The following is a 14858-nucleotide window of genomic DNA, read 5'->3' as shown; positions in this document are numbered from 1 at the left end:
CACCCTGTCTGTAAATACATCATAACAGCAGAAACAAAAGAGATCTTGTCTTAATAAGGTAGAAGGCAAGAACGGACTCTAGCAGTTCTCCTCTGATCTCCAAACACATGGCATGGCACACACGATGCACTAAAAAAATAGAAGTCTTAACTCAAAGGTGTTAACTTCTACTGGTGACTTTTAGGCAATTTAGGAATATTTGATCTTATTCCTTTCAATCACTCCATGGAAATACTGTCTGCTTTATCCATGTGCAACACAATAGCTTTCCAGGACTCAAAAGAAAAAGTGATTTGACTTATTCATTATTTTCTTCATATTCTTAATTTGCTGACTATCTTTTACATTATGTTTCCTTTTCTGGTCATCGTTTGATTTTTAAATTTAACATAGTGTTTGCATAGGTAGTATATTCAGGATCTACTAAAGGGTATAGTGAAATGTCTCCTCCCCATGGCTGTTCTCCAGCTTTTTCCACCATTGTTCTCCAGCTCCTTTTCTCTGAAGCAGTCAGATCTTTCCACAATCTTGAATATCCTCTTTAAAAACATTTTATATGTGTGTGTATAATATATATAATAGATATTATATACCTATATATAACTACATTTATTTCAGTGTATATATATATATGTGTATATACATACATTTTATACATATATATATAATTATATTTAGGTATGTGTATATAATGTATGTATATGTACATATATAATATATGTGTGTGTATATATACATATATAGTTACATTTATTTGGGTGTGTGTGTGTGTGTGAGAGTGTGTGTGTGATAGCACGTGCAAGGTGATAAGAGGACAGTTTTAGGAGTCTCTTCTCTCCTTCCACTTTGTTTTTGAGGTAGGGTCTCTCTTGATGTTTCTGCTGTGCTTTGATTTACAGGCTACCTGGTGCCCATGAGCATGGCATGCCTCTTCTCTCTACCTCCCATTTCACCTTATGAGGGCTGGGATTACATATTATGTATGACACCAAACCTAGCTCTTTACATGGATTCTAGAAATTAAACTCAGATCATCATCTTAAGCTTAATCAGATCATCTCACTGACCTCATATGATCTTGATATTCTTTTAGAGAAATTTTTCTAAAATATCTCTAAAATTCTTCAAAATATATATTTAAAGGATATGTAAGTAGCTATGTATTTTTTTTGGTTAAAAATTCTTTTTTTATGTGTATGTAGTTTTACCTGCATGTATGTATGTGCACCACATGCATACAGTGTCCACAGAGGCCAGTAGAGGAGTTACAAGCAGTTGTGAGCCACCACATGACTACTGGAATTGAACCCTAGTCTTCTACAAAAGCAGCCAGTGCTCTTAAAAGCCATCTCTCCAACCCCAGTAGTTGCATTCTTGATGTGAGAACTGTAGTGCCTAATTCATTTTCTTGGTCTTTAAATATAGGTTCTATTAAGATTCTCCCTATCACCCCAAACTGACAAATGGTTGGTAACTTGAACATTTACAAGGGACTAGGATGGCTGTGAGTTAGCCCAATGACGGGATTATTGTAGGTCCACTTCCCAGGGGCCCACCCAATGCAGCCGAAAAGGAGTGCGTGGTGCTGGGAGTGGGTGCAGCCTACATGGCCTAAGACAGGGCTCTCACCCTCCTTTCACCCGCCTCGGGGTCCCTTGACGTTGCCCATCGTCGACAGCCTAAAGCCTCCGACCATCGATGTGACTCGTCTCACATCAATGTTTTGGGGTTGTGAACTTGTCTAAGACCCCCCCCATAATTAGACACCCAAATTCAAAACTCACATAGTTGGGATTGATCATAAGACGCCTTCTCTAAACAGAGAAGGGGGAGATGCCAGAAGCCAGGACCCTCGCCCTTACCCTCACCCCCTACCTTTCCCCACCTGCACAATGTCCCCTGAAGCTTGGCAACTGCAAGATCCTGCTTGGCAACTGCAGATAGACTCAAAGCAGAGTACCATATCTTCTGAAGAATAGCAGGGAGACCATAACTCAAGCAGTGTACCATATCTTCTGAAGAACAGCAGGTAGATCATAATTCAAGGCAGTGTACCGTATAGACCATGACATGTTTCAAGGCACAGGCCAAGAAGATTCTGTACTTTTTCACCACCTGACCCCTCTTACCCCCTCCTCTTGTAAAACATGCTATAAAAAAGCATTTCATGTTCAAAAAAAAAAAAAAAGATTCTCCCTATCTTACATAGATTTTTATATTATATACTAGACATGTGGCCATGATTCGTATGATCGTGACCACCTGCTTTTTTGAGAGTAGATAAATCTGGACTGCCTTGAATTTTTATAAGTGTAGTTTTTCTCTCTAGGAATCAAAAGCAAATGAAAAGTCCTGTATTAAGAGCCCTAGTTCTACTGAAAGCCTCCCATCCACTGCTAAGCAGTCTGATCAGCCTGTTGCTGCTTATGAGTATTATGATGCTGGCAATCACTGGTGCAAAGACTGCAATACCATCTGTGGGACCATGTTTGACTTCTTCACCCATATGCACAATAAGAAGCACACACAGGTAGGTATCCTGACCACTGTCGTTTTTACTATCACCCTCATTTCCCTCCAACCTCTCTGCTCCCATCTGCATTACAAAGCTGGAAAATGAAACATTCTCAAAAGGGCAGGAGCCCGTAACGAAGAGCCAAGAGTTAACAACAAAGGAGATACCATCCCCAGGGCTCAGTTCAGGGGACCTACTATAACTAAACACCATACAAGTGTAAGTGAGGCTTCTCTCTCTTTTGATTCCTTGAGTACCTGAATTTTTATTTATCCATTTTTAGTACTTGAGCTAACGTGTTTTTACCTTTTCCACAGGTGATTCCGTTTAAACAGTTGGCAGAGTTGGTGGGTGGGGGTGGGTAGCTAAGAACTGCTGGTTCCCTGGTCTGATACTTAGGAAGAAAAAGAGAGAAAAGTGGGTCATTGAGATTTTAGTGCTGTTGTGTGAGCACCTCTGCCTCTTGCAAATAGACACTGGATCCCTACAACAGACCTTGGGCTTCAAAGACCCAGAGTGAGGCTAAGCAAGACACTGGGAAGCGAACTGACAAGATAACCGTTCCTGCAAAAGGTAAGCTTCCTCCCTCGCTGTTTTTCCAACTAAAATCTAATTCAACTAAGATACATTTTAAGTGTTTTTATTAAGAAGTAAGTTGAGAAGTTGAATATCTTTAAAATTTTGTTTACAAGTAGTCAGTGCTCCATGTAGAGATGGTCCCTGAGTACTTACTTAGTACCTACAGGAGTACTTACTTAGTACCTACAGGAGAGCTCTCCTCGTGTAATGAAGTGAATTTACTATTGAGGAGGATGGTTTCTAAACCTCTTCTAAGATGCTTGGACATGTTAGACCTTAAGGAATGGATCTGGCATAGGGTGCTACTGTTTTAACCAGGAGAGGCAGTGTTCCCAAGTCATAAAAAGAATAGTTACATAGAGGTAAAACCTTAGGGATTCATCTAAATGCCACTTCTGACTCCAAAGTGGGTATGGTCATCTTACTGCAAAATAGTGATGGGATTTGCCTCTGGTTTCTGTCATCCTTGATGGAAAAGGCTTGCTTCCTCTTTTCTATTTCTTTTAGGCTCTGAGTTTCTGATTCCTATCACTGGGTTTTACTGCCAACTTTGTGAGGAATTTTTGGGGGATCCAATTTCTGGAGAACACCATGTCAAGGGTCACCAGCACAATGAAAAATACAAGGTTGGTCTTGAAGTCCCTATAGAACTCCCCACTTTTCTGTACTAATTCCTTTGACCACGTCAGTATCAGAATTAGTGGCCAACATTTCACATCCATCTAACACTAGGAAGTTCTCAGTCCTAATTCTTGAAAAGATTTTTCCAGTGATTTATTCTTAAATAAGTTGTAGCCATGGCAAGGGGCAAGATTTTCTCTTATATATCAGTTTGACAACTTATTAAGCCTTTATATTTTCGCTTTCCAGAAATATGTGGAAGAAAATCCATTGTATGAAGAACGAAGAAATCTGGACCGCCAAGCTGGCTTGGCTGTCGTCCTAGAGACAGAGCGACGAAGACAAAATGAGCTAAAACGCAAACTTAATGAGAAACCAAAGGAGGAGAGGATAGAAAAAAAGGCAAAAATTGTGAAAGAAGCAAAGGAAGATGACAAAGCCTCTGGAGAACTAGAGGACCTACTCTCTGAGGGTGGGAATTCCCCTGAGAAAGGTGAAATTAAAAAGAATGCTAGCCTCAAACCTCAAGTAAAAGAAGAAGTAAAGAAGGAATCATCAATAGCATCTTCTTTTGGAAAGTTCAGTTGGAAGAAGCCAGAAAAAGAAGAAGAAAAAAGTTCAGTGGTGACCCCAGTTGCCCCTAAGGAAGACACCGTGGAAACCAGCAAGGACAGAGATGAAGGCAAAGCTGAAGTCGGAAAGGCAAAGCCCATCAAAATCAAGCTTTCTGGAAAAACTGTCGTTGCACATACCAGTCCCTGGACACCTGTGGTTACAACTTCAACACAGACTAAGATCCGACCCAACCTGCCCATCCCATCCACAGTCCTCCGCAAGTCAGGCTCAGCCACAGTGAGCAAGCCTGCTCCTCTTAATACCTTTCTGTCCATCAAGTCCTCTGGAGCCTCCCCCAAGCCTCTGCCAGTGGTTAAAGAGTCTTCAGCAGACCTTCTCTTGCCTCCAGATATCATCTCCAAAGCTTTTGGAGGAGAAGAGGTGGTTCTAAAAGGGTCTCCAGAGGAAAAAGTGGAACTGACTGAAAAGAATGAGCCATCCCAAGTACCTGAGCAAATGCTGGCTCTACTTCCACTGCCACCACCTCCACCTCCACCACCTCCACCCCCACCTCCACCACCCCTGGTTGTACCTCAGCTATCTGCCCCATCTCCTGCTCAAGCAAATGTTGTCTTAACTCCTGTAAAATCTAATTCGGTAGTATCTCAGACCTTCAGGTTTGGGTTCCAAGGTCCTAACATTTTGAACCCAGGGTTGCCTGTGGCCTTCATGGCTTCAGAACAACCAGCTGCAATTCCTTCTGATGAGACAGCTCCTGGGGTGAGTGAGAGTGACTGGGACCAGACACTAATCTCTATGTTGGTACGGCCTCCACCACCCCTCTCAAGTGTATTCAGTGAACAGGCCAAAAAATTAGAAAAGCGAAATTCGTGCTTAGCCACAGCCAATGCTAAGGACCTGTATGACATCTTCTACAGCAGCGGTGGAAAGGGGGCCCACGAGACTAAGCTGAGTAGCAGTTCATTGGCCAATGGGGAAAGCAACAGCCTTTCCAGAACAGAAAGCTCAGATGTCCCCTCCACTTCTGCTTCGAACAGTAGTATATCCCCAGAGGACCTGCCTCAAGGTAGTGCTATGGTCACCGCTACTGAAATCAGCAATCTTGAAAATCCTATTTCAAAAAGTCTAGAGTCCACAGGGAACTGGTCTGTTGTAGATCAAATAGACTCCAAAACCAGAGACAGTACCTATAGCTTCCTACAGCCTCTGACAAGATTATACCAAAATAGGCCTTATGAAATGGTTTCTTCAAAGACAGACACTTTGGTTTTGTGGACTTCTGGTTCTTTCCAGAATAACACTGATAAGGATAGACCTCCAGAGGGGAAAATCAAATTTGACCTGAGAGAGCCAGGGCCACCTGGTACAGACTCAACTTGTAATCTGTCAGATAAACACTGTCAAGCCAATGGAACTCAGAAGTTGGTAGAGATTAACCTCATAGATAACCAAAACAAGAACCAAGAGGTGTACCAATCAGAGGATTGCCAAGAAAGTGAAGTGAAGAGAAACACTCAACTGAAAGGAAAGGTAGCAGCTGAAGAAGAAGGTGCCAACAGCATAGAAGATTCTAAGTCAAACCATGGCAACAGAAGTACATGGGAAGGAGAAATAGAACAACCCAAGTTGTCAACAGTTGACAAAGAAACAGAACAGTCTAGCAGATTGATGACAGGACATGAAAATACAAGTAAAGTAGTCATTGAATTGAGTCAGTCTCTCCCTTCCAAAAGGACAAAAATAGATTCATTTCCATCATTGCTCCAGAATCCAAAAGGCATGCCTGAACTTCTTCTGCTGTCCCCAGCTGGATCAGGTATGTGTTCAAAGAAAGAAGAGACTTGGGAGAGACCAGAGGAACCAGGAATGGAAGATGTGAAGCTGCAAGGTACCCATCCAGAACTAACTGTGACAGTAGAAAGCAAAGTTGTGGAAAACCTAGACGCTGCACATTTAGAGGTAGAGGGATTTGCAGCTCTGAGGAATCTGGGGGATATACATGCCGATTTCTGCAATAGTCAGATAGAACAAACACGGAAGTCACCAACTACCCTGTCACAGAAAATGTGTGAAGAAAATTCTGTGTCATCTGTAGTGTGTAATCCTTCCAGTCCCAGTGACATTGAACCAGTACCATCTTTTTCTGGCTTTCCATTAGAATCTCCCAAAATTTCGGTGCTTAATTTTGAAACAGAGGGTGCACATAGCTCATCTAATTCTAGAAATGGGAGAATCACCTCTAACTCTTTGGAAACTGGACACCCTATGGAAAATGTTGACCATGACTTAGGAGGTGAGAGAGTACACCAGGCCCTTGACCTCTTGGCTGGAGGAATGTTGTCTGAGGAAGTAAAAGAAATTTCACCTCTACAGAAAGATTTACTCAGAATGGAATCAACAACAGTCAGTCCTTCAGGTCTTGGACCATCTCCTTGCCTTCCAGACCTTGTTGATTTTGTCACACGGACACCTGGAGTTCCAAAAGAGAAACCATGTTCTCCACTTTCTGAGCCAGGTGACTTTCTCAAGTGTAGTTCCTTGGAGATGAAATCACCACCTCCAGAAATTCTAAATCTGTCTGTCTCAGAGGTAGCAGTTCCTCAAGTAAGTGAAGACAATGACAGTGCTTTGAATTTGGTAAAAACTCCAGCCTCAGGCTCCCCATCAAGGGATGAGGTAGTTGGAGGCAATATGAGCCCTCAGGAAATGCCTGAACAAGAAGCTGCAGTTGATGTCATCCCAGACCACACAAGGTCCAGTGTTTATGACTATAACAGTCAGGACAACTTGAATGGATGAATCATTGGATTTTAGAAATTGGATCCCAGGACTAGTTGGCAATCTCAGTTCTGGAATCATCACAGTAAATGTTCATTGGAGCTTAAAAAATACTGTCTCCCCCTTTCCCTTTAAAATACTAGACAAAATACGTTTTAAAAACTTCTCTACATGTCTGTAAAAAAAAAAAAAAGTATTTTCTGTTAATTTTTTAAAAAAATTTTGGCCAAATTATTTTCTGTTTGTCATTAAAGTCAACTGTCTATCTGGCTTACCACAAAGTGTTCTTTGATTTGGGTTCTGAGGCTGCCATTTCTGGAATGTGAGGGAGGGGGACTGCTGACTTCAATTGCTGTGCTGTATACTTACCTACGTTTCTGGGCAGCTGACAGATCTCTGGAAGAAACACCAGAAAGCTTGCTGAAGTGGAAAGCTTTGGAAGAAAGAATTGTTCCTCCCTTAGGTTTGCATTCATTCAGATGGGCCTGCCTTAACATGGTTAGGAATGCAGCGTGAGTAGCCCTGCCTGCTGTTTTAACTTTACTCACTGACATATTAGCTCCTTACTTTGTCGCCTTTGCTTCAAATGGTTCTAGTCACCTACAGACTTGTTTGGAAATGGCCTCAGTAAATGAAAGAAAAACTGGCAGGCTCAGTTTTGGAAGAAGACAAACCGGTAAGGCTTATTCCTGGCTCAGTACCAGGAATATTTGTGTCTCTGAGGTCACTTCTAGTTTTGAAATGACCTTTGCTCAGTATATTGTGGTCCAGTACATTTTATGTTAAATTGTCGATCAGCCATTTCTGTCGTGAACTCTAGAAGATCTGAAACTGGGATCGGACTCACTCTGTTCCACAAACATAGATGTAACCCTCTACCTCTCCTTACCCAACTTATTACCGCCATAGTGTGATGCTTTGGGTTGTACATTTTGTTTAATAAAGATTAAAGAATTTAATAGTTGGCTTGGACAAGTTTAAATCCATTTTTAATGTGTTAATTTTTTGGAATAAATGTATTCATCTCCTACTTCTTTCTGTATGTTTGTCTTGACACCACACAAATTTGAGCTTCAAAAGAAACTAAAATAGTAAACGGTTGTCCTGCTGTGCACCCTAGCCTGCAGCTGTCCTTCTCCAGAGCCACTTCCTTCTCATCAGAATCAGAGATTGTACAGTCTACCCTGTGCTGCCTGAGTGTGAAGGAAATTTGGCTTCCCCCTAGGCGCTTCTGGAAGTGGAGCTCCAGAAGGACATTCAGGTGCTTGGTGGGCTGCCTTTGGGAGTCAGAGAGCTCAGGTCTCAGGGTTTCTACACTGTTCCAGTTTCCTTCTGCTGTTCCTTTGTCAGCTGTGTGTAACCTGGGTCAACAGAAACTTGAACAGAGCCAGCCTCCACCTGCTCCTCAGTATGCCTTCAAGTCCTTTCTGCAGAATTCCTGCCCCCTTTCCTTATCTACAGAACCCCTAGATTAAGTTTGGTGAGAATATTTAGTTTTTCTAGAGTCTTAATTAATTCCAACTTAGAAGTCCTGGCCTTTGTTGTGAAAGGACACGCACGGGTGTGAAAGACCGACATCCTTGACTGTCTCAGCCATTTCCTTTGCCATGGTTTTGGATGAGTTGCTTTACATCATTGCGTTCTAGTTGGCATGTTATCTTTATTCCTTTAAAGAATAATTCATCTCAGAATCAAACATGTGAGTGTGAGAATGCATGCACATGGATGTCAGAAGACAGCTTTGTGGAGTTGATTCTGGGGATTGGACTTGGGCCATCAGACTTCAGTGGGAAGCACATCTACATACCATTCCTGGGGTTGTCTTAAGCTAAAGTATGAGTTGAGTGTACTCTTGGTCTAGAAACCATAGAGTGACTCAAATATTGCTCTTAGAAAAGCTTAAACTCTAGTGGGTTTCAAAAGAGATCACTTCTTCAGAAAACTCCTTTCTTCTTGTAGGAAGTTATCTATGGGAATTTAAGGAAAAATAAATTTAAATGCCAGTTTGTACTGACTTTCAGGCCTCAGTTCTACTACTCTTTTGGGGAGAGGGATTAATCATACCTAGATTTAACTTCACTCCCTTTCCGAGTAAGAAATGAGCCTCTAGGTTAGGAGGGGCTACTTAGAGGAGTAGGAAGAGACAAGGCGATATCTAAGGAGGACGGACCTACCACAGGCAGCCAGCGTGGAGCCTTACCTTTCCTTACAGGTTCAGACTGCTTCAGGGCTTATTCCCAAGTTGTCTATACATCTAGGATTTCCTCTAGAATAGTCCCTTCTAAGAGTTGAAGGGATGGCATTCTTCAACTCTACCCTAAACCAGCAGAGGGAACAGCTCTTAGGACACTTTTCAGGAAGTGCTGCCATTGCCCTTTGATGAGTGGCATCTAGCTTTGGAGCCATCCAGAGAAGCCAAGTGAAAATAAGTGCAGAGCTCTAGTCCAGTAGCTGCTACTTAGACATTTAAGGTTTATCTCATCACAGTACTAAAAGTTAGATTATGGGGCTGGAGAGATGGCTCAGCAGTGAGGTCCTGAGTTCAATACCCAGCACCCGCATGGTGGTTCACAACCGTCTGTAATGAGATCTGATGCCCTTTTCTGGTGGGTCTGGAGGCAGCTACAGTGTACTCATGTATATATAAAATAAATCTTTTAAAAAAATAAGATTTTTTAAAAAGTTTTACCTTGGAGGTTAGGAATGGACTCTGGTCTTTTACACAGGCTTTGTTGCAATAGATTTATGTTTAAGTCAAGAACAAGTATTTTCTTTATTTTTATGTTCATTGGTGTTTTGCCTGCATGTATGTCTGTGTGACTGTGTCAGAAGCCCCAGACCTAGGATTACAGACAGGTGTGAGCTGCCACGTGGGTACTGGGACTTGAACCCAGATACTTTGGAATAGCAGCTAATGCTCTTAACCACTGAGCTATCTCTTTAGTTCTCCCCTTCCCCCTAAACAGTTTTTTTACTGGATGATTTTAGTAGTGAGAAATTAAAAGCAGTGTTTAAGTATGGACAAGTGCCTACTTTTACCCAGTTCCTGTAAGTTATTCTCGGAAAGTCCCCTATGCTTTGTGAATGTTTTTTTTTTTCCTGCCATATATGCCATCTTTTCCCTATTTATAACTGGTCTCACAGAGCCTGTAATACTCTAGTGATCTGTCTGCTAACACTACTGAGCAATATAGTAAAGTCCTCTCACATAACCGTTCTGCTCCGTCTCTCAAAAACGAAAAAGAAAAAAAAAAAAGGTTTTGAGAATAAAGCATGCAAAAATATGTCTTATCTGATTGTCAGTTTCTGGGACTGAAGAAAACAGACATACAAGATATAATTACAGTGGGGGGGATGGGGAGGGTAAGTGGAAGGATGCTCAGGATAGTATGGAGCAGTTAAGAGAAGAGAGAGGTGACTGTTCATATATTTGTATAACTAGTGACTGTTTAGCCCAATGTAGCATGAATACCTATGTGGTCCTTTCAGAGAATTTCTTTTTCTTTTCAAGATTATAGTTAAAACATTTCTCCCTTCCCCTTTCTCATTCCAAACCCCTCCTTGCTCTGTTTCAAATTCAAGGCCCATTTTTTTCTTTTTTTTTTTAAGATTTATTTATTTTATGTATATGAGTCCACCATTGCTCTCTGCAGACACACCAGAAGAAGGCATCAGATCCCATTACAGATGGTTGTGAGCCACCGTGTGGTTGCTGGGAATTGAACTCGGGACCTCTAGAAGAGCAGTCAGTGCTCTTACCCGCTGAGCCATCTCTCCAGCCCCACTTTTTCATTACTTGTTATTGCATGAATATATATGTCTAACTGTAACCTGTTCAGTTGATACAGTGTTGTCACTTGCATGTATGTTTTCAGGGCTGACAATTTATACTGGATAATCAACTGATGTGCTCTTCTCTGGAGAAGACTGTTTCTTTGTATTCCTGTAGTTTCTTGTGTAAATTGAAGCCTCAGAAGTGTGTCTGTTGGTGTCTTTTTTGGTCAGCTGATGTTTAGGCAGTCCGATGGTGAGACTTTATGGGGTACCTCCTGACATTACTAGGAGACACACTCACAGCAAACTCTCTGGTCCTCTGGCTTTCTGCCCCCTCTCCACATATTCCCTGAGCCTTAGGTGCAGGAGTACTTTGTACATCTATCCATTGATCCATTGGGACTAGGTAGAGCTTGACTTTGCAATTATGTTTATTTACTTTCATTTTGGTCTTGTGTGATGTGTGTGTGTGTGTATGTGTGTGTTTTTAAGACAGCTTTTTACATTAGCCCAGGCTGGCCTAGAATTAACTGTGCAGAAAAGGCTAGACCTAAATTTGCAAAAGTTTTCCTGCCTTTACCTCCCAAGGGTCAGGACTACAGGCATATGCCAACATATCTGACTTGCTTATATAATTTTAATTCTGTATACATTAATAGTCTCATGGACAGTACAATTTTTAGAGTTTATAATCATAAAAAATAACCAGTATCCAGATATCCTGACCCATACACACTTGGAAGAAAATACCCATAAATGTGTATGCTTATGTTGAAGTATTTAACATAGTTATCATTTTATCTCTATGAGTCTCTTTGGCTAATATATGCCCACTAACTGCACTATAAGAGAAGTCATGCTTGCTTACTGTGCTTCTCCCCATTTGTATTCACAGTGCACAATTGCCTAGAAAATAGAAAATCTCAATAAAAATGTTGGAAAAAATCAGTGTGATAATAGCTATTTTCCTTAACTGATTGTTAGTACTTAGCAATTTGTATATGGATTAAAACTCAACTGCTGCCTGTGTCTTCTGGGCACTTAGCATTCTGAAAGAAGGCAACTGTCTTTTTGTTTTCCTGTCCTGGTTCTGTGTGTGCAGAGCTCTGTGGCAGTTAATGTGACCAAGTTCACAGGTGGTCCCCTCCTCAGTAACTCTCTGGAGCAGTGCCACCAGGTTAGGTGGGGAACACTGCCTTACACCTCCTAGAAAGGAAACCAAGATGTTAAGAAGGTATACTGACTAAGCTAAGCGCCACTAAGAAAAGGCTGGAGGCATTTTGAGAGCTCTTATTTCAACTGGCCTCTTCTTTCCTTCCAGCCAAATAAGCACGCTGATGTCTGCTGGTCAGACTCCAGAATTCCTGTGATCTAGCTGAAGGAGTAATTCATGTTTTATGTCCTGACATCATCTTGGCATTTCAGCAAAACTAAAACTTTCATTTATGGGTAGAAACAAAAACATAAAAGATTATATTTCAAGAGGAAAAAGGATAACCTTTTTTTTGTATTGTCTGTTGTGTTTCAACCTTCTGACAATGAAAATGCATTTTTATATAAAAATATTTTATACATGTATGTATTCACACACACAAGACAAGATTATGTTAGAGTTGTCTGGTACTAAAAAATTATATGTTCTGGTTTTGTTTTTTAAATCCTTCTGTGTGCTAAAAACCACACGGAAGCTTTTTTTTTTTCAAAGCTGTGTTTTTCCTATGTAGCACATCTCTGGATTTAACCTCTGCCACTTGTTTTCTTTCTATCAGTACAAATAGGTCCTGATTTTTTGCCCCTCAAGACTTAATAAATTACTGCCACTGTTCTCAGAGCAATATACCTTCTTCAAGAATCTCCAACCATTTTTTTTATCCTACTTATGTACAAACACTTGGACATTAAATGTTATCAAGACATTTGTCTTCATAAAGCTCACTTTAACACAGGTCCATGGCAGATATCAAAGTCATTGCTACAGACAATAGAATGGAAGTTAATGCATATCTACATGAATGTCTTAAAGCTTTACAGCTTTTGTTACTTCCATTCATGAATGATCCAGGCCAATAAATAAATACATACATACGTAAAGGTTTGGGGTTGATGACACAGCAGGTAAAGGTACTCACTGCCAAGTCTGATGACCCAAGTTCAATCCCATCTGTATGGTAGAAGAAAGAAACTGACTCCTGTAAGTTGTCCTCTGATCTCCACATGTTTGTGTTTATATACACACCCCACACCATCCCCACACACACAAAATTAAGAAGTCTTGCAAAAAATAAGTGTGTTTAAGGTAAGTGAATGAGTAGGAAGAAATAGAAGCAATTATACAGTGAAAGAACAAAGATAGTGAATATAAGGACAGGTTGGAGACAGGTCAGAGGACAAGAACGTGTACTGGTTAGTTCCCAGCATGCATTTCAGGAGGCTCACAGCCACCTGTAACTCCTGCTTCAGGAGATCTGATGCCCTCTGTGGTTTCTCTGGGCACCCTCACTCATGTTCACCCCACCCCTACACACACACACACACACAATGTTTAAAAACCCTTTAAATACAGGCTGGAGAGAAGGCTCTTCAGTTAAGAGCATTGGCTGCTCTTCCAGAGGTCCTGAGTTCAATTCTCAGCAACCACATGGTGGCTTACAACCATCTATAATGGGTTCTTGATGCTCTCTCCTGGTGTGTCTGAAGACAGCGACAGTGTACTCACATATATAAAATATAAAATAAATAAATCTAAAAAAATAAAGAATGGAGAAAGCAAAAAGATAAACCCTGTTGAAGCATTATTGCATTTTTCCTCTGAGTCTCTCTGTTAAGGTTTTATTCAGTTTTCCTGGAGCCTCCCTACATGACAATAGTGACGATCACATTGTGACTGCCTCTCACTGATCTATCTTCTTTTCTTTCCAGGGACAGTCCCAGAAGTCTTCACATTTTCAAAAGGAAGGACTGAAGCAGACATTTCTGTTCCAGGGATGTAGGGATAGAAACCGCAGAGATTATGGAAATGATGTGCGTTCTTGTGGCGAGTAGACAAACCTCCTTAGGTCTGACTTACAGAAGGTAGGTCTGGCTGTTGGCAACTATATGGAGAAAGCTCTTTGATTTTAGTTACCAGGAGCCAGTGATTAGGTAAGTAAAGGTGTGTGTTATGGCCTTATATCTAGAGGCATTGAATAAATTACTAAACTCCACCTCTAAGTTAAAACTGTGGGAACTAGTAAGATATTTTAGTCAGTAAAGACACTTCCTGCCAAGCCTGACGCCCGGAGTTTGATCCTGGGAACTCACATAGTGGAAAGATGGGACCAATCCCTACAGGTTGTTTTCTGACTTTACATATACCATGGCGTGTGCATTAATAAATGAATGGAGTTTTAAGAAAACTGCACTTCAGGCTTTCCTGTTCTTTCTGGACTTAGTCCCAGTATCTTCAGGTGGACTGTGCCTTGTTTCTAGCCTCCTTACCTAGTTCATGTAAGAATAAAGGTAAGATTGGGTGTGGTCATAGGGAAATGAGATACGGATGGGCAGAGGAGGCTCAAGCAGGAGGGACAGCCACAAAGAGGATGGTTGAAAGTGCTAGGCTGGGTGTGGTGGGACATTCCTTTAATCCCAGCACTCAGGAGGAGAGGCCACACGGATCTATATAGTGAGTTCTAGGCCAGGTAGTGAGATGAGAGGGGGGGGGGGGGGAGGGGAGGGAGAGAGGGAGAGGGAGAGGAAGAGAATATGAATATGAATGAACCTCATGCGCATAGGTCTATAGAGACCAGAAGAAGGTATAAGGCCCTCTGAAACTGGAGTTAAAGGCAATTATGATCCACCATGTGAATACTGGGAATTGAACTCAGGTCCTCTGGAAAAGCAGCCAGTGCTAGTAGCTGCTGAGCCATCTCTGCAGCCCCTCTAGTCTCATTGCCTTTCTAGACACTGAAACCCTGGTTGGCACACAGGTGTTCTCACAGTTACTGTACAGAGTATGAGAGCTCCTTACTCTGCTCGT

The 14858-nt window shown here is 41.5% G+C and overlaps 1 protein-coding gene across 3 annotated transcripts in view; it reads left to right on the top strand.

The window, feature by feature from the left end:
* The window catches only part of Znf318 (zinc finger protein 318), a 51218-nt gene that overhangs the window by 21874 nt on the left and 14486 nt on the right, over positions 1-14858 (top strand). Inside the window, exons 7-10 of one of the 3 annotated variants that reach the window (XM_028766529.1) lie at positions 2330-2530; positions 2989-3088; positions 3602-3720; positions 3965-8099. In XM_028766529.1, the coding sequence (XP_028622362.1) occupies positions 2330-2530; positions 2989-3088; positions 3602-3720; positions 3965-7090 (3546 nt within the window). In that variant the 3' untranslated portion in view covers positions 7091-8099. Of the gene's footprint in view, positions 1-2329; positions 2531-2988; positions 3089-3601; positions 3721-3964; positions 8100-13762; positions 14244-14858 lie in introns of those variants that run through there. The other 2 variants (XM_028766531.1, XM_028766530.1) reach the window with 2 other exon arrangements.

The sequence above is a fragment of the Grammomys surdaster genome, unplaced genomic scaffold (genome assembly GCF_004785775.1).
Source record: "Grammomys surdaster isolate TR1022 unplaced genomic scaffold, NIH_TR_1.0 169, whole genome shotgun sequence".
Taxonomy (NCBI): Eukaryota; Metazoa; Chordata; class Mammalia; order Rodentia; family Muridae; genus Grammomys; species Grammomys surdaster.
Note: the sequence above shows the minus strand (reverse complement) of the source record. Positions and strands in the feature narration are given on the sequence as shown.